At 45.6% G+C, this 27,131-nt stretch overlaps 1 protein-coding gene across 2 annotated transcripts in view; it reads left to right on the forward strand.

The window, feature by feature from the left end:
- The window catches only part of LOC143172021 (ADP-ribosylation factor-like protein 15), a 286,252-nt gene that overhangs the window by 97,361 nt on the left and 161,760 nt on the right, over positions 1-27,131 (forward strand). For both annotated transcript variants that reach the window (XR_012997266.1, XM_076361236.1), the window contains exons 2-3: positions 20,362-20,506; positions 22,955-23,014. Coding sequence is in view for 1 of the 2 variants with exons in the window: in XM_076361236.1 (XP_076217351.1) it covers positions 20,362-20,506; positions 22,955-23,014 (205 nt within the window). In the remaining variant the exon portion in view is untranslated. The remainder of the gene's footprint in view (positions 1-20,361; positions 20,507-22,954; positions 23,015-27,131) is intronic.

Below are 27,131 nucleotides of genomic sequence, written 5' to 3' on the forward strand. Positions count from 1 at the left end.
CTTGTTTTTAACAGTTGCAAGCATATGAATACAGTTTATATCTATAGTTGTCCTGTTGCTCCATATGGTCCATTCCCTTTCCTGTCAGCTGAGAATTCCCATCTCAAATTGAATTATGTTCCCCCAAACGTTCAAGGACTAGAAGCAGAGCACCTGTTCGGTTTCTCTTTAAGACAGTTTAAAGGCTGTTGTATAGTCCTTGATCCATGCATGCTCAGCAGTGACAAATTTGACAGTTCTGATTTTACAGTGCTAGAAGAACAAAATAGCCAGTAGTCTTCATCAGCAAACAGATTGGTGACAGCTGAGAAACGTGGTGGTAGGTGTAGATATTTAGCCAGAAAAAGGCAATCAGCTCCGGTGCAGGCGCGTCCCGCAGCGGAGCGGCGGATCGCGGCGTACAGGGGGGTTTCCTGAGCCGGGGAACTCACAGGGGAGCACAGAGACCCGCCGGGAGCCGGCAGCTCTCACGAGGGCGGCTGACGAGGCGTGGGCGGGGCCAGGAGCAACGGCTGCCTCCCCCCATTCCCACTAAAGGCAGCTCCAGGGAGAGGTAGTGACCAGGACCGGCAAACAGGGCATGGTGTGGCAGTTTGCGCGTGGCGTGGCGTGGCGTGGCGTGGCAGTTCACAAGGGAGGGCGCCTCTTTGAAGGAGAGGCATTCCGCAGGCCGAGTGGGGGGACTCGGCGCACACATAACCCAGCAACTGGGCACAGGTCAAGGGCACTCATCCTACCCGACCCTCAGGGCAGAATGGTGGGCACTCATCTGAGGGTAAAGGCCGTGGCTCCAGCTGGGGGGTCTGCACCATCTACCCCAGCGGTGGCTGATGTCTCCACACAGATGGAACTGCTGAAGGGAGAGGCTGCAGTGCAGACCTCAGGCTGCAGGGAGTGCCTAGACCTCTCTCCTGGGGCAGGGACAGGCAGCAGACCTGCCTGCAAAAGGTGTGCCCAAGTGGAGGACCTCCTGCAGCAGGTGGCTGAGCTGCAGGAGGTGGTGAGAAGGCTGTGTAACATCAGAGAGGCAGAGAAGGAGCTAGATAGCTGGTTCCAAGTGCAGTCTGCAGCAGACCCGCAGCCCATGGCCAAACAGCCTATAACTCCCCCACTGGCACATGCAGAAGGGAGTGGGGGGGCCAATAATGCAGAAGAATGGATGGTTGCAAAGGCAAGGACCAGCAGGAGGAAGAGACTTCCCCTGAAGCCTGAGGTGCCCTTGCAGAACTGCTTTACCGCTCTGCAGGCCGAAGAGGAAAGTCCTGTCACACCAGGAGAAGCGATGGAGCTGAGTAAGGCAGCCCGATCTGCCCCCCGTATAACAACCTGCACCACTAAGAAAAGGCGATGGGAGGTAGTAGTAGGCGACTCTCTTCTGAGAGGTACGGAGGCACTCTCTAGAGAGGTGTGCTGCTTACCGGGGACTCGCATGAGGGATGTCACCGAGAGGCTACCAAGCCTCGTACAGTCCACTGACTATTATCCGCTGCTGCTGTTTCACGTGGGCACCAGTGATACAGCCAGGATCAGTCTGAGGACTATCAAGAAGGACTTCAGAGCCCTGGGAGCGGCGGTAGTTTTTTTTCATCAGTCCTGCCGGTCAAAGGGAAGGGGTTTGAAAGGGCCAGTCGAATCTGGTGAGTCAACAAATGGTTACGGGACTGGTGCCACAGCCAGGGGTTCGGCTACTTAGACCATGGGACTCGCTTTGAGAAACCTGGTCTACTGGGGGCTGATGGGGTCCATCTGTCAGAGGAGGGGAAGAGCATCCTCAGTCATAGGCTTGCCAAGTTGGTGAAGAGGGCTTTAAACTAGAAATGCCGGGGGAGGGGAACCTCAATCCATCCCGCTCCTACCAGTTTGATGCCAGGGCCAGCAATAGATGCCCAGAGCCTGGAGAAGGATCACAGGTCAGCAGGAGAGTGCCTGAAGAGCAGCACAAAGGAACTCCAGCCAGTAAGACAGCTTCATCGGGGGCCCAACTTAAATACCTCTATGCAAATGCATGTAGCATGGGGAATAAACAAGAGGAGTTAGAGACGTGCGCACGCCTGCAGGGCTACGACCTTATTGGCATCATGGAGACGTGGTGGGAGGACTCCTATGATTGGAGTGTTGGGACTGAGGGATACAGGCCCTTTAGGAAGGACAGGCAGGGGAGACAAGGAGGGGGCGTCGCCCTCTGTGTCAATGACCAGCTGGAGTGCATGGAGCTCTGCCTGGGGATGGATGAGGAGCTGACTGAGAGCTTGTGGGTCAGGATCAAAGGGAAGGCAGGGACAGGTGACATTACGGTGGGGGTCTGCTACAGGCCACCTGACCAGGAAGACCGAGCGGATGAGGCCCTCTATAGACAGATGGGAGCAGCCTCACGCTCACAAGCCCTGGTCCTCATGGGGGACTTCAACCACCCCGACATCTGTTGGAGGGACAACACGGCAGGGCATAAGCAATCCAGGAGGTTCCTGGAATGCGTCGATGATAACTTCCTTCTCCAAGTGGTAGAGGAGCCAACGAGGAGAGGTGCTACGCTGGACCTTGTTCTCGCCAACAAGGAGGGGCTGGTGGGGAATGTGAAGCTCAAGGGCAGCTTGGGCTGCAGTGACCACGAAATGGTGGAGTTCAAGATCCTGAGAGCACTGAGGAGGGCGCACAGCAAGCTCACTACCCTGGACTTCAGGAGAGCAGGCTTTGGCCTCTTCAGGGATCTGCTTGGTAGAGTGCCATGGGACAAAGCCCTGGAGGGAAGAGGGGCCCAAGAAAGCTGGGTAATATTCAAGGATCACCTCCCTCAAGCTCAGGAGCGATGCATCCCAACAAAGAGGAAGTCAGGCAAAAACGCCAGGAGGCCTGCATGGATGAACAAGGAGCTCCTGGGCAAACTCCAACACAAAAAGGAAGCCTACAGAGGGTGGAAGCAAGGACAGGTAGCCTGGGAGGAATACAGAGAAATTGTCCGAGCAGCCAGGGATCAGGTTAGGAAAGCTAAAGCCCTGATAGAATTAAATCTGTCCAGGGACATCGAGGGCAACAAGAAAAGATTCTATAGGTACGTCGGGGATAAAAGAAAGACAAGGGAAAATGTGGGCCCTCTCTGGAACGAAACGGGAGACCCGGTTACCCGGGACATGGAGAAGGCGGAGGTACTGATGGGTGGACTGTCTGGTGGGTGAGGAATTGGTTAGATGGTCGCATCCAGAGGGTAGTGGTCAACGGCTCAATGTCCAGATGGAGATTGGTGACGAGTGGCGTCCCGCAGGGGTCCGTATTGGGACCGGTACTGTTTAATATCTTCATCAATGACATAGTGGGATCGAGTGCACCCTCAGCAAGTTTGCAGATGACACCAAGCTGAGTGGTGCGGTTGACACGCCAGAGGGACGGGATGCCATCCAGAGGGACCTGGACAAGCTCGAGAAGTGGGCCCGTGTGAACCTCATGAGGTTCAACAAGGCCAAGTGCAAGGTCCTGCACCTGGGTCGGGGCAACCCCCGGTATCAATACAGGCTGGGGGATGAAGGGATTGAGAGCAGCCCTGCCGAGAAGGACTTGGGGGTACTGGTGGAGGAAAAGCTGGACATGAGCCAGCAATGTGCGCTCGCAGCCCAGAAGGCCAACCGTATCCTGGGCCGCATCAAAAGAAGCGTGGCCAGCAGGTCGAGGGAGGTGATTCTGCCCCTCTACTCTGCTCTGGTGAGACCCCACCTGGAGTACTGTGTCCAGCTCTGGAGCCCTCAGCACAGGAAAGACACGGACCTGTTGGAGCGGGTCCAGAGGAGGGCCACGAAAATGATCAGGGGGATGGAACGCCTCTCCTATGAAGAAAGGCTGAGAGAGTTGGGGTTGTTCAGCCTGGAGAAGAGAAGGCTTTGGGGAGACCTTATTGCAGCCTATCAGTACTTAAAGGGGGCTTATGAGAAAGATGGCGGCAAACTTTTTAGTAGGGCTTGTTGCGACGGGACAAGGGGGAATGGCTTTAAACTAAAGGGGGGAAGATTTAGACTAGATATAAGGAAGAAATGTTTTCCGCTGAGGGTGGTGAAGCACTGGCACAGGTTGCCCAGAGAGGTGGTGGATGCCCCATCCCTGGAAACATTCAGTAGTCAGGCTGGACGGGGCTCTGAGCAACCTGATTTAGTTGAAGATGTCCCTGCTCATTGCAGGGGGGTTGGACTAGATGACCTTTAAAGGTCCCTTCCAACCCAAACTATTCTATGATTCTATGATAAAAAAAAAAAGCTAAACTTGCAGCTGGAGAGAGGAGAAATGCAAAATGACTGTGTTGGAGCATGAGATGTTTTCAGTGGTTGAAGTTTCTCAAACCGAATTCATTACGAGTTTGGTGGTGGCAAATATTGTTTTCAAAGAGCCTTTCATTGATCAAAATCTGAAGAATTTTTAATGGTACTTGAGATTTGTATGCCTTCCTCTAATTGTATATTTTGGATTAATGTTTTTGTGTAGCTCAGTCTTCTGTTTCCTCCCACAGTAGTAATGTGCTGTGCTAGCCAAGTAAAACCCTTATGCTTTATAAGGGAGGAAGAGAGGTTCCTGTATATGTTTCTACATATTTTCTATTCCCTAGGTCTTTTGGTCAAAATACATATCTTCTTAGAGGTTCTTATTTTTGTAAATATAGCATCCTGGGAAAATAAAATGATAAGGGCATGTAAGAGCAAAATCATTCATAGCCTGAAGAATAACAGATGCCCATGGCCTGTAACTATATAATGCTTCAAATCCAAAGCTGGAGATTGATAATGCCATGAACTGGTAATAGAGCATACCCATTAGATCTCCCATTTGCATTTCTGCCAATGCTGGTGTAATTCTCACTCCATTTTTTCTAGTGTTGGAAGGTAGTCTAGTCTTAAATGTTCCAAGCAGCAGAATTCTTTGGCCAGAAGACTTGCGCTGCCTGCAAAATTCAGCTATCCTTGTTCTTCTGTCCACTTCCTCCTTTTATCTAAATCCTCCCATTACTACTTGTTAGACTGGGTGTACACTAGTAATGCTTTTCACCCTTATATTTAAATGTTAATTGCATGGACTGTTTCTATTTTAGTAACTTTTTTGCATCGGTCTCTACTGGTATCTTCTTTCCCTTGCCTCCTGATAATTTTAGAGCAACCAAACATGCATTGTTTTGTTAACTTCTTGGTTGGGTAATAACTAAATTTACTATGGTGTGCTTCTTGTACTGTATGAGCAAAGAGAGAATTATTAGCTGGGACCCCTGAGCAGATAGGTTTAAAAGTGACAGTTAAAACCGTACTTTCCTTTTTAATGTACTGTCACGCTACCATAATATTGTTTAATTTTGCTCTGTGGTATTTTGCAAAGTAATTCCAAAACTGTCTTAGGTTTCTCATTTGTCAATGGCATATTTGGGTCTTTCTCCCCTATTTTGTTTTTTTGTACAGATTTTCTTACTTTGACTGGTATCCACAGTCTCTTTGTACTTGCTGTTCTACCTCAGCTATGGACACGTTCAGTAAGATCAGACTTTATAGCAAATAGAGTGTGGTCTGTTGTCCTTAGAGATTTCTCCTCTTTCCTCTCAGATTTGATAGTAAATGTTAGTTTTGAAATCTTTCATAAGAAAGAATGAGACATATCCTGGGGCTTAATCTCAGAGGAAATGTTGCCTCAAGTAAACATTAGATATTTCTTCTTTTTCCCTCAAAACACATTTGGAGTTTCTCTAGGTTTTTTGTGGGTTTTTTGGGTTGTGGTGGTTTTTTGGTTTGGGTTTTTTGTTTTGTTTTGTTTGGGATTTTTTTTTGGTACTGAGACACGCACAGCCCAGGAGACGTTTTGTTTTAGTTACAATTATGATGCCCAACAATTCCGAAAGCGTAGGCTGAAGTTGGGTGAAAAAAATTCTCTGGAGTTTGTCTATTCCTGAAATGTTACTGAAACAGTAGGTGGCAGAATTTGGATCTTGTTACTTTTCTCGGGGATGTATTAACTCTTATCACCTGAAATCCCCCTTGAGATCTTCAGGCTATCAGTGCATGAGGGCACACTTCTCTTATTTGTTGTTGTGCTTTGCCATTCCTTGTGCTTTTTCCAACTAAATTTCAAACAAAGTTGTTTGTGTTTATTTTAACTGAAATTTTTGAGACCCTTTTTGCTACATAAATCCTAGTGTAACTTGCAGAAATCTCACTTCACATTTGGTGATGGGGCTTTTGTCATGAAGATTATGAGACTTTTACTCTTCTAGTGTACTTTGAATTTGCCTAGCAATTTCAGAGTAGGACAGCAGCAGTAGCTTTTCTTTTTCTTTTCTTTTTAATATATGGAATACAATGCAAGTCTTCATTTACCTTCCTCCTCTTCTAGTGTACATCTGGATTTCTGTTTGCACCTGAAGTATTTCTCTAATTTTGTTTCTTTGAGGTTCTTTGACCCATTTGGGCGTGGGACTTGGATATATCACTGTACTGTTTCCATAAATTTATATTGTTGCAGAAGTAATACAATGTGTGCCATGTATATCAAATGTGGATGTCCAGGGTCTTGTGTACCAAATAGTTTTTGGGGAGAAGAAAGAAACAAAGTGTGCTGTTGCATTTAAGTGACATATAGTCAGCTTTAATTAGAAAAATCAAAGAACACCAAGTGGTCTATATGCTGCTTTCTGGCTTTTGTGATCCCATGTGAGATTATAGAACGCAAGTAATTATTCCTGCTATGCTGAACAAAAGAAAAGTGTTCTGTAACTCATCTTGTAACACACATGAATCATAGAGAAGCTTTTTATGATTTGGCTCAGAACCTGTAAAGGGATGGCTTTTAGCAACCCTGAAACCTTTAAGCTATTGGGGAGGGGGGATTAAAAAAAAATAAATCTATATATCTATCTATCATCCTTACTAGAAATTAGAAATGACAGGTGGTGCCACATCTTTAACTTTTGCACATTTCAGTGGTGTTGCTACTGCCTTTTTTGTTGGTATTTTCAATGATTCTTAGGGCTTTTTTAGTATGGTCGTGTTTCCTTAGGTTGTGAAACAAACTGTTTGCAATTCATCTTTTTTGTTGTTAAATTTAAATGGACTGATGGGTTGAAACAGATGAGTTACTCTCGTGCAGCAAAATAAATGGAAGCAAACTGTCAGAGAGGAGAGGAAACAACTTGAGCAATAATTCTGCACTTGATGAAACCTAGGAATGTCCGACAACCTCCTTGGAGCTTGATTTGACACTGCAGTGAAGTGAGTGATTGTCTTCTCCTGTTCAGAGTAGCACCTGTGCATATGTTCAATACTTTCAAATCTGCTCATTCATTTAAAAAAAAACAAACAAAAAAACCAAACCCAAAAAAACCCTCCTGCCTCTCCCTGCCTGCCTCTCTTTGCCTGCTTCTTCTCCCCATCCAATGGCTACAAAGAGTTTTGAGTGTGATGTTCTCAAAAAATCATGAAAACTGACACTTTCTTTGACATGTCTCACCCTTTAAAGTTATATCTATAAATAGTCTTGCCCTATTTGGATGAAAGAGCTCCAAAAAATGTTGTTACTATTTTGTTGCTAGTGGTGGAGCTGAAATGCACAACCCTCTCCCAAACAGCATTTCAGTGACTATGCCAGCTAGCTCTGACCCTACATTTGCGGTAGTCAAATGTTTTATTTCCATCCTCTCCAACACTTCCTCTGACTGGCCTCATTTGGGTTCTGAGTTTGTTTTATAATATCGAAAAGGTAGCCTTTTTTTTCAGGCTGTTAATTCAAGTTTCTCTTATGCCCTTTGGTTTGTCGAATTGGAGTGGAAAGTACTGTGGTTTTGGAAAAGACCGAGAGCTCACTGTGGATTGAAAAACTATCTCAATGTTTTTGATATTTGTGTTTTGGATTTCAGGAATGGCTTCTTTAGTTACTACTTATACACGTATTTCTTGCAGTTCTGTGCATTTCAGATTGCACTGTAATATATAACAACATCTGAAATAATGGTGTAGCTCTAGTCCATGCTTCGTAAAATATCTTGGGATGCGTTTCCTGTCTGTAGTCAAAAGCAGAATATAGGATGTAATTTTATTTGCATGATCAATGACCTCTAAATTTTCTTTTCTCACACAAGTCTTGTGCAGCTACTAGATGCAGCTGCCAAAGCAGTGACAATAGAGGTTTACTCTCTATAATGGATGCTTAAATAGCCCTGACTTTGTTAGGGGCCGAGTAACTTTAGGCTGCTGAGAGAACAGGAAGGCAGTGATTGGACTGTTTGCTATAGTGATATTTCTGATGCAAGAGATGTTCACTGAGCTTGAGTAAGGAGGATTGCGAAACAAGTTTATAAAATTTAAATACGTTATTACAAGTATCCCCTAAAATGTGCTGGTAGTAATAGAACTGTAGAATTTCTCAAGTACTATACACAGTAGCTTAAATTTCAGCAACTTTTTGAAGCTAGAATATTTAGTCTTTTTTCATTCCAGCCAAACAAAAATATCTACTGAAGGAAATTAGCCTTGGAGAAGGACAAAGTCATGAACGTAACAAAGATAGGGGAATCGTATCAAATAAAATACGAGAGTAGTCTGGAGCAAGTCATTTTTCTGTTTTCTGGGGTTCAGTGTCTGCTGCATCTCAGAAACTTTGATACCTAACTGTGCTTACTGGTGAAGGATAAGTGGGTGGGTGGCGAGTCTGCGCATGCCGCTTTGGACATGCAAGTTGACCTGGATTTTTAATCGTACATAATAATCAACAGCACGTAAAGACTCTCCAGACTAAGTTAGACTTAAGGAATCTGCACTAAAGAGAGACTGAAGTTCACAAAAACAGCCTGCGGAGCCCCTCTGTCACCCACAGAGCCTGCGTATGTGTCCTACAAAGGGCAATAATTATCTTTCACAGAACTACGGGTTATTGTCCTGGTTTCGGCTGGGATAGAGTTAATTTTCTTCCTAGTAGCTGGCATAGTGCTGTGTTTTAGATTTAGCATGAGAATAATGTGATAACACACTGATGTTTTAGTTGTTGCTAAGCAGTGCTTATACTAAGTCAAGGACTTTTCAGCTTCCCATACTCTGCCAGCGAAGAGGTGCACAAGAAGCTGGGAGGGAGTATAGCCAGGACAGCTGACCCAAACTGGCCAAAGGGATATTCCATACCATATGACGTCATGCTCAGTATATAAACTGGGGGGAGTTGGCCGGGGGGCAGCCACCACTGCTCGGGGACTGGCTGGGTATCGGTCGGTGGGTGGTGAGCAGTTGCATCGTTCATCACTTGCTTTGTATATTCTTCTATTACTATTATTACTATTTTATTTCAATTATTCAACTGTTCTTATCTCAACCCACGAGTTTTTTCAATTTTACTCTTCCGATTCTCTCCCCCATCCCACCGGGGAGGCGGGGAGAGTGAGCGCGTGGCTGTGTGGTGCTCAGTTGCTGGCTGAGGTTAAACCACGACAGTCCTTTTTTGGTACCCAACGTGGGGCTTGAAGGGTTTGAGATAGTAACAGATTAACCAGAGTGCATTAAGGAATTTAATCTCGATATTAGTTTATCTGATCTGCACCATGCTCTTTCTTTTGCTGTACATGTTAAAGATTGGTGATGGTTTTTGCAGTTTCCTGTGGTCTGCAGTGATTAGTGATGTTTTGCCTGGGAGGTTTGTTATTAAAACACTGGCCTTGAGCTTAATCTGGTATTTGAGCTTTGTACTGAAGCCATTACTGTACTTGGGGTACCACTTCGTGGAGACAATTAGCAATTATAGTCCTTCCTCTGTGAGGTTTTTTTATGGAGGAAATACAGAATGGCAGCGTCGCTACCTTCTTCTATGATGTTTCCTCCTTCATTACAGTAACTTGTCAGTATCTTGAACATCCTTTGGTAGTTAAGATACTTCTATTGGTATTTCTGGGGAAAATTGTTTTGGTTTTGTCTGAGGTTAATAAGCAATTTAAGGATATCATCCAGAGATCTGCCCCGAGGCTGGATAGTTATGAGTGGCAGGGTGTGTGGGATAGCATGGGCAAGTACCTAGGCCAATGGGCACCCCCAGTGTTTTGGAACTTCACCCCTGAGCAAGTGCAGAATCCTGAAGAGTTAGTAGAATATTTGGAAAAAGTATGCTGTCACCCTGGCAACTCCAGAGAGATGCAGATCACTGCAACATTCGGGGGGGAACATTGTCACCGAGGATGAGGAAAAGGCTGAGGTACTCAATGCCTTCTTTGCCTCAGTCTTTAATAGTCAGACCAGTTACCCTCAGGGTACTCAGCCCCCTGAGCTGGAAGACAGGGACGGCGAGCAGGATAAACCCCCCATAATCCAAGAGGAAGCAGTTAACGACCTGCTACGCCACCTGGATGCTCACAAGTCTATGGGGCTGGATGGGATCCACCCGAGAGTGCTGAGGGAGCTGGCGGAGGAGCTCACCAAGCCACTCTCCATCATTTATCAGCAGTCCTGGTTAACGGGGGAGGTCCCGGACGACTGGAGGCTTGCCAATGTGACGCCCATCTACAAGAAGGGCCGGAAGGAGGATCCAGGGAACTACAGGCCTGTCAGCCTGACCTCGGTGCCGGGGAAGATTATGGAGCGGCTCAACTTGAGGGCGCTCACAAGGCATGAGCGGGACAACCAGGGGATCAGGCCCAGCCAGCACGGGTTCATGAAGGGCAGGTCCTGCTTGACCAACCTGATCTCTTTCTATGACCTAGTGGACGAGGGAAAGGCTGTGGATGTGGTCTACCTGGACTTCAGTAAGGCCTTAGACACCGTTTCCCACAGCATTCTCCTAGAGAAGCTGGCAGCTCACGGCTTAGACAGGTGTACTCTGCGCTGGGTCAAAAACTGGCTGGAGGGCCAGGCCCAGAGAGTTGTGGTGAATGGAGTTCAATCCAGTTGGCGGCCGGTCACGAGTGGTGTTCCCCAGGGCTCAGTTTTGGGGCCGGTCTTGTTCAATATCTTTATCAATGATCTGGATGAGGGGATCGAGTGCACCCTCAGGAAGTTTGCAGATGACACCAAGTTGGGCGGGAGTGTTGATCTGCTCGAGGGTAGGAAGGCTCTGTAGAGGGACCTGGACAGGCTGGATCAATGGACCGAGGCCAACTGTATGAGATTCAACAAGGCCAAGTGCCGGGTCCTGCACTTGGGTCACAACAACCCCATGCAATGCTACAGGCTTGGGGAAGAGTGGCTGGAAAGCTGCCTGGCAGAAAAGGACCTGGGGGTGCTGGTTGACAGCCGGCTGAACATGAGCCGGCAGTGTGCCCAGGCGGCCAAGAAGGCCAATGGCATCCTGGCCTGTATCAGAAATAGTGTGGCCAGCAGGAGTAGGGAAGTGATCGTGCCCCTGTACTCGGCCCTGGTGAGGCCGCACCTCGACTACTGTGTTCAGTTTTGGGCCCCTCACTACAAGAAGGACGTTGAGGTGCTGGAGCGTGTCCAGAGAAGGGCAACGAGGCTGGTGAGGGGTCTGGAGAACAAGTCTTATGAGGAGCGGCTGAGGGAACTGGGGTTGTTTAGCCTGGAGAAGAGGAGGCTGAGGGGAGACCTCATCGCTCTCTACAACTACCTGAAAGGAGGTTGTAGCGAGGTGGCTGTTGGTCTCTTCTCCCAAGTAACTAGCGATAGGACGAGAGGAAATGGCCTCAAGTTGCGCCAGGGGAGGTTTAGATTGGACGTGAGGAAAAATTTCTTTACTGAAAGAGTGGTGAAACATTGGAACAGGCTGCCCAGGGAAGTGGTGGAGTCCCCATCCCTGGAGGTATTTAAAAGACGTGTAGATGAGGCGCTTAGGGACAGGGTTTAGTGGGCATGGTGGTGTTGGGTCAACGGTTGGACTCGATGATCTTAGAGGTCTTTTCCAACCTTAATGATTCTATGATTCTATGCTGGGGCCTGGCCCATGCCTATTGAGCCCTGTTCAACACTATTCAGTACCCTCAAGGGGAAGAGAAGGTCTCTGGATCTGACAACAAAATGACAGGCACTGCAGCTACTTCAACCCCCGCGACGGGCCTTGCGGCTGAACCAAAGAACAAACTTGTGCTGGTATCAGTTGCCCCTATACACAAGAAGAAATATTGGAAGCGGAAGTTGGCTCGTTTAGTAAGGGATGAAGAAGCTTCTTCTAAGAGGGAGCCGAAGGAAGAAGTGGACGAGGCAGACTGCCCTGGAATAGGACCATCACGAGAACAGGAGGAGGAGAGCCGGTCGCTGGTCGGGGAGGAAGAAGAGGAAGAACTCATAAACGAGGTGGTAACCACCTGATCCCTATCCCTGAGTGAGCTGCAAATTATATGAAGAGATTTCAGCTGTGCTGGAGGTGATTTATGATGACCTGAACAATGAACAGCTATCCAAAGGTCCAGATGAAGTCAAGTGCACACGACCCATGTGGCAGAAGTTTGTATGCAGTGCACCATCGTCATATGCCAACTCATTGGCAATGATGACCTGGAAAGACGGAGAGGGACAAACGGTGGATGAATCGGCTGGCCAACTCCAGCAATAAGAAGAAAGTCTCTCTTCCTCCCTCGTCTCGCCTGTGGAGAAACTGTCCCGGGAGGTCCAGCAACTCGGAGAGGATAGTGACATTTCCAGAGTGACGGGGGGATCCCAACAGGTAACTGTATTGGAGGCTGAAGTGAGCCTAACTGGGAATGAGTGGCAAAAGCACCCCATTGTGACTGGCCCAGAGGCTCCGTGCATCCTTGGCATAGACTACCTCAGGAGAGGGTACTTCAAGGCCCCAAAAGGGTACCGGTGGGCTTTTGGTATAGCTGCCTTGGAGATGGAAGAAATTAGACAGCTGTCTACCTTGCCTGGTCTCTTGGAGGACCCTTCTGTTGTGGAGCTGCTGAAGGTCGAAGAGCAACAGGTGCCAATCGCTACCACCACGGTGCACCGGTGGCAATATCGCACTAACCAAGACTCCCTGATTCCCATCCATGAGCTGATTCGTCAACTGGAGAGCCAAGGAGTGATCAGCAAGACTCGCTCACCCTTTAACAGTCCCATATGGCCAGTGTGAAAGTCTAATGGAGAGTGGAGACTAACAGTAGACTATCGCGGCCTGAACGAAGTCACGCCACCGCTGAGTGCTGCCGTAACAGACATGCTAGAACTTCAATGCAAATTGGAGTCAAAGGCAGCCAAGTGGTATGCCACAATTGATATTGCTAATGCGTTTTTCTCAATCCCTTTGGCAGCAGAGTGCAGGCCACAGTTTGCTTTCACTTGGAGGGGCGTCCAGTACACCTGGAACCGACTGCCCCAGGGGTGGAAACACAGCCCCACCATTTGCCATGGACTGATCCAGACTGCACTGGAACAGGGTGAGGCTCCAGAACACCTGCAATACATTGATGACATCATCGTGTGGGGCAACACAGCAGGAGAAGTTTTTGAGAAAGGGAAGGAAATAGTCCAAATCCTGCTGAAGGCCGGTTTTGCCATAAAACAAAGTAAGGTCAGGGGACCTGCACAGGAGATCCAGTTTTTAGGAATAAAATGGCAAGATGGACGTTGTCAGATCCCAATGGATGTGATCAACAAAATAACAGCCATGTCTCCACCAACTAGCAAAAAGGAAACACAAGCTTTCTTAGGCGTCGTGGGTTTTTGGAGAATGCATAGTCCAAGTTACAGTCTGATCGTAAGCCCTCTCTATCAAGTGACCCGAAAGAAGAACGATTTCAAATGGGGCCCTGAGCAAGGACAAGCCTTTGAACAAATTAAAGAGGAGATAGTTCATGCAGTAGCCCTGGGGCCAGTCCGGGCAGGGCAAGATGTAAAAAATGTGCTGTACACCGCAGCCGGGGAGAATGGCCCTACCTGGAGCCTCTGGCAGAAAGCACCAGGGGAGACTCAAGGTCGACCCCTAGGGTTTTGGAGTCAGGGATACAGAGGATCCGAGGCCCGCTATACTCCAACTGAAAAGGAGATATTGGCAGCATTTGAAGGGGTTTGAGCTGCTTCGGAAGTGGTGGGCACTGAAGCACAGCTCCTCCTGGCACCCCGACTGCCGGTGCTGGGCTGGATGTTCAGAGGGAGGGTCCCCTGTACACATCATGCAACCGATGCTACATGGAGTAAGTGGGTCGCACTGATCACACAACGGGCTTGAACGGGAAACCCCAGTCGCCCAGGAATCCTGGAAGTGATCATGGACTGGCCAGAAGGCAAAGATTTTGGAATATCGCCAGAGTTGGAGGTGACGCATGCTGAGGAGGCCCCACTGTATAATGAACTACCAGAAAATGAGAAGCAATATGCCCTGTTCACTGATGGGTCCTGTCGTATTTTGGGAAAGCATCGGAAGTGGAAGGCTGCTGTATGGAGTCCTATATGACAAGTTGTAGAAACTGCTGAAGGAGAAGGTGAATCGAGCCAATTTGCAGAAGTAAAGGCCATCCAGCTGGCTTTAGACATTGCTGACCGAGAAAAGTGGCCAGTGCTCTATCTCTAGACTGACTCATGGATGGTGGCAAATGCCCTGTGGGGGTGGTTGCAGCAATGGAAGCGGAGCAACTGGCAGCGCAGAGGCAAACCCATCTGGGCTGCCGCATTGTGGCAAGATATTGCTGCCCGGGTGGAGAACCTGGTTGTAAAAGTCCATCACGTAGATAGATGCTCACGTACCCAAGAGTCGGGCCACTGAAGAACATCAAAACAACCAGCAGGTGGATCAGGTTGCTAAGATTGAAGTGGCTCAGGTGGATCTGGACTGGCAACAGAAGGGTGAATTATTTCTAGCTCAGTGGGCCCATGACACCTCAGGTCACCAAGGAAGAGATGCAACATACAGATGGGCTCGTGATCGAGGGGTGGACTTGACCATGGACGCTATTGCGCAGGTTATCCATGAATGCGAAACATGCGCTGCAATCAAGCAAGCCAAGCGGTTAAAGCCTTTTTGGTATGGCGGACGATGGCTGAAATATAAATATGGGGAGGCCTGGCAGGTTGATTATATCACACTCCCACAAACCCGCCAAGGCAAGCGCCATGTGCTTACAATGGTGGAAGCAACCACCGGATGGCTGGAAACATATCCCGTGCCCCATGCCACTGCCCGGAACACTATCCTGGGCCTTGAAAAGCAAGTCCTATGGCGACATGGCACCCCAGAAAGAATTGAGTCAGACAACGGGACTCATTTCCGAAACAACCTCATAGACACCTGGGCCAAAGAGCATGGCATTGAGTGGGTGTATTACATCTCCTATCATGCACCAGCCTCTGGGAAAATTGAACGATACAATGGACTGTTAAAGACTATGCTGAGAGCAATGGGTGGTGGGACATTCAAACATTGGGATACAGATTTATCAAAAGCCACCTGGTTAGTCAACACGAGGGGATCTGCCAATCAAGCTGGCCCTGCCCAGTCAGAACTTTTACGTACTGTAGATGGGAATAAAGTCCCTGTAGTGCACGTAAAAAATATGCTGGGGAAGGCAGTCTGGGTTATTCCTCCCTCGGGCAAAGGCAAACCTATCCGTGGGATTGCTTTTGCTCAAGGACCTGGGTGCACTTGGTGGGTGATGCGGGAGGATGGGGAAGTCCGATGTGTACCTCAAGGGGATTTGATTTTGGGTGAGAATAGCCCATGATCTGAATTGTGTGATGTTAATTGCTACATAATATTATATGCCATATCAATGGTGTTACAATAAGAATCACCCAGATTAATGAAGAATGAACTTTGAAACCGAGCAAAGCACAGTGATGATGGTACCAGAACTGGCTTCAGCATGCAACAGTCCAACACCGCATACCATCTCTCCTGCCCTGAAGGACAGTTATGACAGAATTTTACGTGGCCTTTAGCCTGATATCCTTTAAGTGGAAACTCTGTTTGAAGGAGCTTATGTTGTGCCATGAACTCAGTTGGCCTTTCTCACTTAAGTACCAGAGTAGAATATTGGCTGTGGCTTTGTAAAGTCTGTGGGATAAGCATAAACTGACATCAGTGAATAAAGCTAGAAGTCATGTTTACTCCTTTTTGCTATGGACACACATATAAAGGCAAACCTTCTTGAAAAAAATATTATTTTTAAGATCTGTTGCCTTTGTTCAGCTTTACTACAGTAAATGTTTTTATTCCTAAAATATTTCCTTTCATGTTTTTATAAGATGTTGAAGGAATTTCTTAACTTTCCCTGAAGGTATCTTTTGCTTCTTTAAACCAATGAAGACTGGTTTGGTAGCATGTATAATAATTTATCATTTATACAGAAAGAACTCAATAAAAGTTCTGCAGTCAGCGAGCTATCTTTTTATAATCACGTTCTCTTTGGATGACTTGCTATTTGCAGTAGTGCTTTACTGATGTCTTTTCAGTTTTTCTGTTCCTTCAGTAGTCCTCAATGAGAGAGCCTCTGTAGTAATGTAGACCAACTAGGTTAAAGTTGTAAAGACTGTGTTTCTTTACCCAATATAGTGATTGGTTTGTGGTTAAGATGGAAAAAAATCAATTAAATTAGCAATGAGCTCCAGTTCAGGTGTGGAGACTCAGGTTTCTATTGCTGAAGGGTCAAGAGTTGGGACTATGTAAAGACAGAATGTCTGAGAGAGGAGTGGTTGCACAAACATGTTTTCCCTTCCTTGCTATAGCAGATGTATTCCTCTGATGTGAAGGTAGCAGATATTGGGGAAAAAGATATTTCTGTATTGGGGTGGGGGGGACTTATCTTGGACATCAGTGGGTAATTATACCCCATACCTTAAATATAAACTTCCTAGCCTTCCCAGAATGGCATATTTTTAGATTTTTTTACATAAGTTTTCCATGTTACATATAAAGAAGGGTCTGATGAACCTTACTAAGGGCTTAAGGGACCTTTTCGATCAGCTTAGCCTAATTTGGCAATACTGTTTAAGAGATGTGAGCAGAACTCTAAAGTAGGCTTTGTGTAAGTGGTTTTTATTCTTTATTTTGTCATTAATTCATACTTTTCCAGGGAAAGTGAGAGATCTGCTTTTTTATGACTAGAGCTATGCCCAGCAAAATTTATTTTTTTTACAAGCTGTACTCTTTAACAGCTGATATTGTAAGGTAGGATGAGTGCTGTCCTCCTTCAAAACATGTGCCAAAGCAAGCCCAGGAAGGACATCAGTGGAACAAAGTTCTCTGATTCTTTCCTGTGACAACAGGGAGAGCCTGGCCAGCAGCTGCTCAGGAGCTGCTCTGATGTTCACACCAGGTATTGCATGAAATTAGGACAGGAAGCAAACATGCATATCCAACCGCAGAGTTGAGTAGTGCTCTCGATATATGTGCACTGTTCATGCTATTCAGGAAATGGAAGTCACTTTCCTCAATCCAGCTCTATGAGGTTTAGGTGAAAAGTTAATGGGTATATTAACCCTATTATATTAAGGTGCGCACGCCTGCAGGGCTACGACCTTATTGGCATCATGGAGACGTGGTGGGAGGACTCCTATGATTGGAGTGTTGGGACTGAGGGATACAGGCTCTTCAGGAAGGACAGGCAGGGGAGACAAGGAGGGGGCGTCGCCCTCTGTGTCAATGACCAGCTGGAGTGCATGGAGCTCTGCCTGGGGATGGATGAGGAGCTGACTGAGAGCTTGTGGGTCAGGATCAAAGGGAAGGCAGGGACAGGTGACATTACGGTGGGGGTCTGCTACAGGCCACCTGACCAGGAAGACCGAGCGGATGAGGCCCTCTATAGACAGATGGGAGCAGCCTCACGCTCACAAGCCCTGGTCCTCATGGGGGACTTCAACCACCCCGACATCTGTTGGAGGGACAACACGGCAGGGCATAAGCAATCCAGGAGGTTCCTGGAATGCGTCGATGATAACTTCCTTCTCCAAGTGGTAGAGGAGCCAACGAGGAGAGGTGCTACGCTGGACCTTGTTCTCGCCAACAAGGAGGGGCTGGTGGGGAATGTGAAGCTCAAGGGCAGCCTGGGCTGCAGTGACCACGAAATGGTGGAGTTCAAGATCCTGAGAGCACTGAGGAGGGCGCACAGCAAGCTCACTACCCTGGACTTCAGGAGAGCAGGCTTTGGCCTCTTCAGGGATCTGCTTGGTAGAGTGCCATGGGACAAAGCCCTGGAGGGAAGAGGGGCCCAAGAAAGCTGGGTAATATTCAAGGATCACCTCCTTCAAGCTCAGGAGCGATGCATCCCAACAAAGAGGAAGTCGGGCAAAAACGCCAGGAGGCCTGCATGGATGAACAAGGAGCTCCTGGGCAAACTCCAACACAAAAAGGAAGCCTACAGAGGGTGGAAGCAAGGACAGGTAGCCTGGGAGGAATACAGAGAAATTGTCCGAGCAGCCAGGGATCAGGTTAGGAAAGCTAAAGCCCTGATAGAATTAAATCTGTCCAGGGACATCGAGGGCAACAAGAAAAGATTCTATAGGTATGTTGGGGATAAAAGGAAGACGAGGGAAAATGTGGGCCCTCTCTGGAACGAAATGGGAGACCTGGTTACCCGGGACACAGAGAAGGCAGAGGTACTCGATGACTTTTTTGCCTCGGTCTTCACCGGCAAGTGCTCGAGCCTCACCGCCTAAGCCGCAGAAGGCAAAGGCGGGGACTGGGAGAATGAAGAGCCGCCCACTGTGGGAGAAGATCAGGTTTGAGACCATCTAAGGCACCTGAAGGTGCACAAGTCCATGGGACCCGATGAGATCTATCCGTGGGTCCTGAGGGAACTGGCGGATGAAGTTGCTAAGCCACTATCCATTGTATTTGAGAAGTGGTGGCAGTCCGGTGAAGTTCCCACTGACTGGAAAAGGGGAAACATAACCCCCATTTTTAAAAAGGGAAAAAAGGAAGACCCAGGGAACCACAGGCCAGTCAGCCTCACCTCTGTGCCTGGGAAGATCATGGAGCAGATCCTCCTGGAAGCTATGCTAAGGCACATGGAGGACAGGGAGGTGATTCGAGACAGCCAGCGTGGCTTCACCAAGGGCAAGTCTTGCCTGACCAACCTAGTGGCCTTCTAGGATGGAGTGACTACATCAGTGGACACGGGAAGGGCTACAGATGTCGTCTATCTGGACCTCTGTAAGGCCCCTGACACGGTCCCCCACAACATCCTTCTCTCTAAACTGGAGACGTATGGATTTGATGGGTGGACTGTCCGGTGGGTGAGGAATTGGTTAGATGGTCGCATCCAGAGGGTAGTGGTCAACGGCTCAATGTCCAGATGGAGATTGGTGACGAGTGGCATCCCGCAGGGGTCCGTATTGGGACCGGTACTGTTTAATATCTTCATCAGTGACATAGTGGGATCGAGTGCACCCTCAGCAAGTTTGCAGACGACACCAAGCTGAGTGGTGCGGTCGACACGCCAGAGGGACGGGATGCCATCCAGAGGGACCTGGACAAGCTCGAGAAGTGGGCCCGTGTGAACCTCATGAGGTTCAACAAGGCCAAGTGCAAGGTCCTGCACCTGGGTCGGGGCAACCCCCAGTATCAATACAGGCTGGGGGATGAAGGGATTGAGAGCAGCCCTGCCGAGAAGGACTTGGGGGTACTGGTGGAGGAAAAGCTGGACATGAGCCAGCAATGTGCGCTCGCAGCCCAGAAGGCCAACCGTATCCTGGGCTGCATCAAAAGAAGCGTGGCCAGCAGGTCGAGGGAGGTGATTCTGCCCCTCTACTCTGCTCTGGTGAGACCCCACCTGGAGTACTGTGTCCAGCTCTGGAGCCCTCAGCATAAGAAAGACACGGACCTGTTGGAGCGGGTCCAGAGGAGGGCCACGAAAATGATCAGTGGGATGGAACGCCTCTCCTATGAAGAAAGGCTGAGAGAGTTGGGGTTGTTCAGCCTAGAGAAGAGAAGGCTTCGGGGAGACCTTATTGCAGCCTATCAGTACTTAAAGGGGGCTTATAAAAAGATGGCGACAAACTTTTTAGTAGGGCTTGTTGCGACGGGACAAGGGGGAATGGCTTTAAACTAAAGGGGGGAAGATTTAGACTAGATATAAGGAAGAAATGTTTTCCGCTGAGGGTGGTGAAGCACTGGCACAGGTTGCCCAGAGAGGTGGTGGATGCCCCATCCCTGGAAACATTCAATAGTCAGGCTGGACGGGGCTCTGAGCAACCTGATCTAGTTGAAGATGTCCCTGCCCATGGCAGGGGGGTTGGACTAGATGACCTTTAAAGGTCCCTTCCAACCCAAACTATTCTATGATTCTATATTTATGTTTTCTTATAAAGCTCTTATAGATTTTAGTTGAGCTGATCTCAGTTTATTAATTGCTGATTTTGCCAAAATAGTAAGTTGGAATAATAATCTGCTTGTCTCTAGCACCTTTGAATTTATAAACATGAATTTTAGTACCTTATTGAAGAAACATTTGCATAAAAGTAACTTCTTCCTTTTCTCTCCCCCCCCCGGCAGTGTTTTAGAGCACTTTGCTGCAAGGGACCGCCACCACCACGACCTGAATATGATTTGGTTTGCATAGGCCTCACTGGTTCTGGCAAGACAAGTCTTCTGTCACAGCTTTGCAGTGAAAGCCCGGAGAATATAGTGTCTACCACAGGTAGGATGCTGCCTTTATTCCATGGTGTGCTGTAACATTGTCGAAAGGTAACTTCTGAAACACATAGCAAAAGGCGGTAGAGAACTTCAGCTTAGGTATCTTGCTTTTGAAAGTACCTAATGGATTGCTTTGAAGCTGCCACTACTTACTCTTTCAGTGTTTGGTCATACACTGGGGAATATCCATGAAAACATACAATTTGGAATATGTTGAAAGTCAGAACATACATTGTGGTGTAAGTAGAATCTTTGGAAATGGACATTCACAGTTTACTGTAGACAGACCTTAAAAAGTTTTTCTTCTCTTTTGGTTTTTAAGCAGTCTTGTTATACAGACAGTAAAAAGAAGAATGTGATATAAAATAGAATGGGACAGTGATGCTCTGAAACTTACATTGGGATTTATTTCTTCTTATACTTGGTCAGTACTGCCTTGTGGTATATGCTAGCAACCAAAAGAATAAATGTAATGGAAATGTTTATTTCTGGTGATAATCCTTTCTTTTAGATCAGCAAAGAGACTTGTTTATGTAGTAAGGGCAGATCGAGATCAGAGAATCAATTTACAAAAAGCTCCAGTGGCATTGAGAAGATACATAAAACCAGACACAATAACCACAGCTAAAAGGTTTCTTAAGTTCAAAAAAATTGAATATGCATGCAGATATAGAAGAACCAGAATGCCTAATATTGAAAAGGGTATTTTGATTAAAAATAAAAAACACCAGAAGAAAACAAAAACAAACTTGTAGAGTGAGGAAAAAGGAATACCTGGCTGCAAAGTTCAGAAAGAGGACATTAGGTCATAGAGATGGAAGAAATCTGGTTCTGTGGCTACAACGATTTAGTAAGGTTGATTGGCTGAGGGAACAGATAGTGAGTGTTATGTGAGTAACTTGTGTATATAGTTATATGGCTTTATATTGTAGCTGTGGTTCATGGGCTTGAATTTTATGATTGTCCCTTAGCAACCCTAACTGGTTTTCAGTGTAACCTTGTTTAAATACAAGAACATAAGGTTATTTAATACAACTGTAAGTAAACAAAGTAAAACAGGTACAAAAAAATACTGGTTTTTTTCTGCGATGAATAATTAACCCATTGCCTTCGTAGTGGTGTTATTAGGAATGTTAAAGAGATCTGACACTTCATTGTGTGGAGAAGATGTCAATGCATAACTCAAAAGGTTAGAAGGAAACTGTTGAGTAATTCAGTCTTTTTTTTTTTTTCTTCCCCTCCCCTTTATCTTTAGAGTTCACCTGAAATTAGTGCAAGTTCACCTGGACTCTGAAAGCAATAGTAACAGCAATGTAATATAGCACTATCGATCTATCAAAGGAAATAATGAAAATATGATTTATTTTAAAATTAAATTTCTTATACGTTTCTAGATAGTTGCAACAAAATACCATCATTTAGTTAGGCAACTTGAGGAATGAAAATGGATTCTAGGCAGCATCCAAATCAAAATGATGCATATCTAGGCTATTCAGCTTATAACAAATCTACCCATACATACCATATCTGTGCTATATTAGAAAATATGGTTGAGAATCCAAGAATACAATGTGACAACTTCTCCACTCAGTTTTCAAATTATAACCTGTATTTTTGCTTTTCTCATCAACGCCACTCAGGTCCATTCCAGTTTTTGCTCCTTTCTAGGAAAAGAAAGAACAGATGTAATTTTTCCTATATAAAGTATTATATACACTTACATGTATGCATGCACTAAACATGCAGAATCTAGTATGTAGTATATTGAGGGATTGCTGGAAGCCTTTCATATTCCCTTTCTTTTGGCTGTCTGAATTTCCAATTAAGGGAAAACATCAAACTTTAATAAAAAGTTTTTTAGTTTTAAGCGTATAATAGGCTAATAGAGGATTCATAGATGCTTCTAGTGTGCTTGTAACCATTTTAATACATACCACTCAGGTCTGTAAAAGGACCTTTCTGTTAATAACGTTTATAGACAGGATTAATGCTCTAGGTGTAACCAAAACCTGTCAAGTTTAAATGTAAGAAAACAGTGATTTGAATTGCACGTTGTCTTCCACGTCTCCTAAAAACTGCAGAAGGATCACTTCATATTACTGGTAATCTGAAATCTAAACTTTAGTTCCAGATGCATTAAAAGATCATTTTATAAAGGTATATTCCATACTAACTCCGTACCAAATGGTAGATGGCCTGAATGGAAGTTTTGTGCTGAATTTAATGTATGCCAGCTATTTAATAGTATCTTTCCAAATTTCATTGCTCATACTGATTTATTTTTTTTTCCCCATCTTATAACTGATATTTTTAAACATCATATTGAAACAGAATTTCCCATGCAAAATCCTGGTTCTTGCTGAAAAAAGTAGTCTTTTCTAAATGTATGCAATTGATTTCAAATGGCCTCTTTAACAAATAACTTACTAATACTCTTTATTTCTCTTTTTAGGTTTTAGCATAAAAGCGGTGCCATTCCAGAATGCCATCTTGAACGTAAAAGAACTTGGAGGTATAGCGTTTATTCATTTGATTATAAAAACATGTAGTGTCTAAATCTCATCATACCAAAATGTTAGTTGTTTTAAATTTAAAAATGATAAATCTAAAAATTCCAGTGTGGCTGGAATTTAAAACCCATGTTTCACCACAGCAGATAAAGTTGAGAAAAATTGAACAAATGCTGACTAGAAAGAACAAAAAGTAAAAAGTAGGAGGAGCAGAAGGCTGATAAGTATCTGGTGTATCTCCTTAATGTCATTTAGCAGATTGCAGAGGTTAAGTCATACAGAAACACAAACTGGGCTATAATTTTAGTATGGCTTATGTGGCAGCTCAGGGAAGTGTGTTCCTTGTGTTTATTGTACGTATAAGCTTTTGTACGAGCACTAGCTCAGGTAAGCTATATATAGCTTTCAAATCAAACATAGGCCTTCTTGAATTACTTGAAAAGGAGCTCTTGCTTTATTTACTGATCAAGTCGAACTGCCTGTTCTCTAAGTTTCTATTTTGATATACCAAGAATCCCTTCTTGCTCTCTGAGAAACTAAAAAAACCACACATTTTCTTCCAAAAATTTAGTCTATAAAATAATGTGTGTGAAGATGTGCCGTGCCCTAGTCCACATTCTTGCAGAATGTACTCTTACCAGGATAACTTGAAACATCTCTCTATATTATGCAACTCAGTTGAGTAATGGTATAGAAAGAAATTACAGATTTGATGATTTCCTGTTATGGTGCAGCAATCTCTGGCGGGAACTAAGGATGAAATTGCGTACGATGAACATACAGGAGAATGGGGAAAGACTGGAAAAATAAGGCAGATGATAAAATTTGTTGTTCAGAAGTTTCTAACAGTGTTTTGCTGATAGAAGTTTGGGATGCTGAGGTTTAATCTCAAGACAGATAATGAAGGTGCAAAGGCAATAGGAAGCTGCTTCTTTGGTTCTAACAAGCATCTTTCCAGCCTGGAGACACAATGCCTGAAACCACCATTTATTCAGTGTGTTTATTCAGTCATTTGCTGTTGTAATGCTGTCAAAACAGAATGCGAAGTCATGGTGTCAGTTGTGATGTGGATACTTATTCAGGCCTAAATCAAGATTATAGGCCCATTCTAGAGGCCAACTAATAATTTACAATTGGGTTTTTTTAGAATAAGTCTATTTTATAATTTAGTTTGCTATCTTGTAAATGCAGACTTAGAAACTACTGGTGAGATGCCAGTAAAAATACTAACAACATGTTATAGGGTTTAGTAACTTTCTCTGTTTTATATACTAAAATATATTGTCGTATGTTTGTGTTACGTTTTTGTAATCCACCCAAAGGCCTTTTTCACAAGCATAGAGAATCAACATGTTGTGTAGTCATCTTTGAAATTTCATTTAAGACAAAATGTGTTAAGTGCTTAGCAAGAGCAGAGTGGTAAATATTGGGGATGCTTGAGTTTCCAGCCGGTTGAGCGTGCCCAGGAAAAGAGAGATGAGAACTGTCCTCCCCACTGCAGTTCCTCCTTAAGTTTCATTACCAAAGCAATAAATTCACACTCTTAGGCCAGCTAAATTGTCTAGGTGAGATCTTGAGAAAAAATAACTTTAAATAGGATTGGTTAAACAAAGCATGTGTATTTTGCCTTAATTTGGAAGTAAAGAGCAAAAGAAGAGAGAGTAGGAGGGGGAGTCACACTGTCATGCGATCCAAATTGAATGGAAAATATGAACCCTTGGAGAAGATGGCAACAGTTGTCAGGTAGTATCTGCCTCGTGAAAAAATGAGGGAGGAGGGAGAAAATGATGTTGAGCTATTAATTAAATTTAATATTTGAATAATTATGGGAAAACCACCCTCTTTCTTTGTTCTGTGGAGAAGGAGGGGAGTACTGAACACCCTTCTAACAACATAGCCTGGCAGAGCAGCTAAAATTTCATCTAGTTAGTCATCAGAAAACTGATTCCACAAGTAAATGCCAGCCTAAGTCATCCTCACAGGGACGTACTAACACAAAGCAATAAAATCTCCATACTGTATTTGACTAAAAGACAGTTGACACCTCTACAAAATTTGGTTGTGGAGTGCATGCAATGCCATCTGCGACATAGCTGCGGCTAACAGTTTACAGAATGTCTTAGCAGATGAAATTTTTAGATGACCCTGATGAGCTGTCCAAGCTGTGAGTCGCAGAGAGATATTCAGCTTATGAAAGCATTAAAGCTAGATCTGTTTGCTATCAATCATACTCAGCCTGCTGTTCAAATGGTGCCTAAGCCCAGGCTCTGTCACATAATTTCCTCATTTTGTAGATAAGAGAGATCATTTGCACCTGCTTACAAATCTTAACTTGAGTCCTGAGGAAGCTCAGATAAGGATTCAGCAGTAGCCATCTTTCCACTGTTCTTTGAAAACATTCTTTTTCTACAATTAGCTTTTTACGGCGTGAATAGACAACCTGTTGCCTATCTTATTCAAAACAAGTAGGAGCCATGTAAGCAACACCTATCAAAGCTATGTACAATAGGATAAGCAAAACACAAAATTTTCTAGTTACATTTTTTGTGGGGTGGGGGGTGTCCTGGTTTCGGCAGGGATAGAGTTAATTTCCTTTCTAGTAGCTGGTACAGTGTTTTGGATTTAGGATGAGAACAAAGTTGATAACACACCGGTGTTTTAGTTGTTGCTAGGTAATGCTTACACTAGCCAAGGACTTTTCAGCTTCCCATGCTCTACTGACTGAGAAGGCTGGAGGTGCACAAGAAGCTGGGAGGGGGCACAGCCAAACTGGCCAAAGGGACATTCCATACCATGTGACGTCATGCTCAGTACATAAACTGGGAAAGCTGGCCGGGGGGGGCCGCTGCTCGGGGACTGGCTGGGCATCGGTCAGCGGGTGGTGAGCAATTGTACTGTGCATCACTTGTTTTGTGTATTATTATTATTATTATCATATTATTATTATCATTTTATTTCAATTATTAAACTGTTTTTATCTCAACCCACGAGTTTTTCTCACTTGTGCTCTTCCAATTCTCTCCCCCATCCCACCGGGGGTGGGGGGAGTGAGCGAGCGGCTGCGTGGTGCTTAATTGCTGACTGAGATTAAACCACGACAGTCCTTTTTGGCACCCAACGTGGGGCTCGAAGGGTTTGAGATAATAACAGATTAACCGGAGTGTATTAAGGAACTTATATCTGTTAATAGTTGAGGGTCACAATGTTGGTTTCTCTGTTCTCGATATTGATTTGTATAATCTGCATCGCGCTCTTTTTCCTGCTGTACATGTTAAAGATTGGTGTTGGTTTTTGCAGTTTGTTGTGGTCTGCAGTGAATAGTAATGTCTCGCTTGTGAGGTTTGTTTTTAGAACATTGACCTTGACGTTTCTGTGGTATGTAAACTTCGCAATGAAGCCGTTACTGTACCATGGATACCATATCGTGGAGACAACTAGCAATTGCAGTAACTTTTCTGAGAGTTTTTTTTCGGAGGAAATAGAGAATGGCAGTGTCACTACCTTCTTCTATGATGTTTCCTCCTTCATTACAGTAATTTTTCAGTATTTTGAGCATCCTTGGGCAGTTAAGATACTTCTATTGATACTTCTTGGCAATACTGTTTCGGTTTTGTCTAAAGTTGGTAAGCAATTTAAGAATATCATCCAGAGATCTGCCCCAAGGCTGAATAATTATGAGTGGCAGGGTGTGTGGGACAAGATGGGCAAGTACCTAGGCCAATGGGCACCCCCAGTGTTTTGGAACTTCACCCCTGAGCAAATGCAGAATCCTGAAAAGTTAGTAGAATATTTGGAAAAAGTATGCTGTCACCCTGGCAACTCTAGAGAGATGCAACTCATTGCAACGTGCTGGGGCCTGGCCCATGCCTACCGAGCCCTGTTCAACACCATTCAGTACCCTCAAAGGGAAGAGAAGGTCTCTGGCTCTGACAGTAAAACGACACGCACTGCGGCCACTCAGACCCGGGCAACAGGCCGTGCAGCCACTCAAACCCGGGCAACACGCACTACGGCCACTCAGACCCCGGCGACAGGCCCTGCGGCCACTCAGACCCCGGCGACAGGCCCTGCGGCCACTCCGACCCCGGCGACAGGCCCTGCGGCCACTCCGACCCCGGC

The sequence above is a fragment of the Aptenodytes patagonicus genome, chromosome W, assembly GCF_965638725.1.
Source record: "Aptenodytes patagonicus chromosome W, bAptPat1.pri.cur, whole genome shotgun sequence".
Lineage (NCBI taxonomy): Eukaryota > Metazoa > Chordata > Aves > Sphenisciformes > Spheniscidae > Aptenodytes > Aptenodytes patagonicus.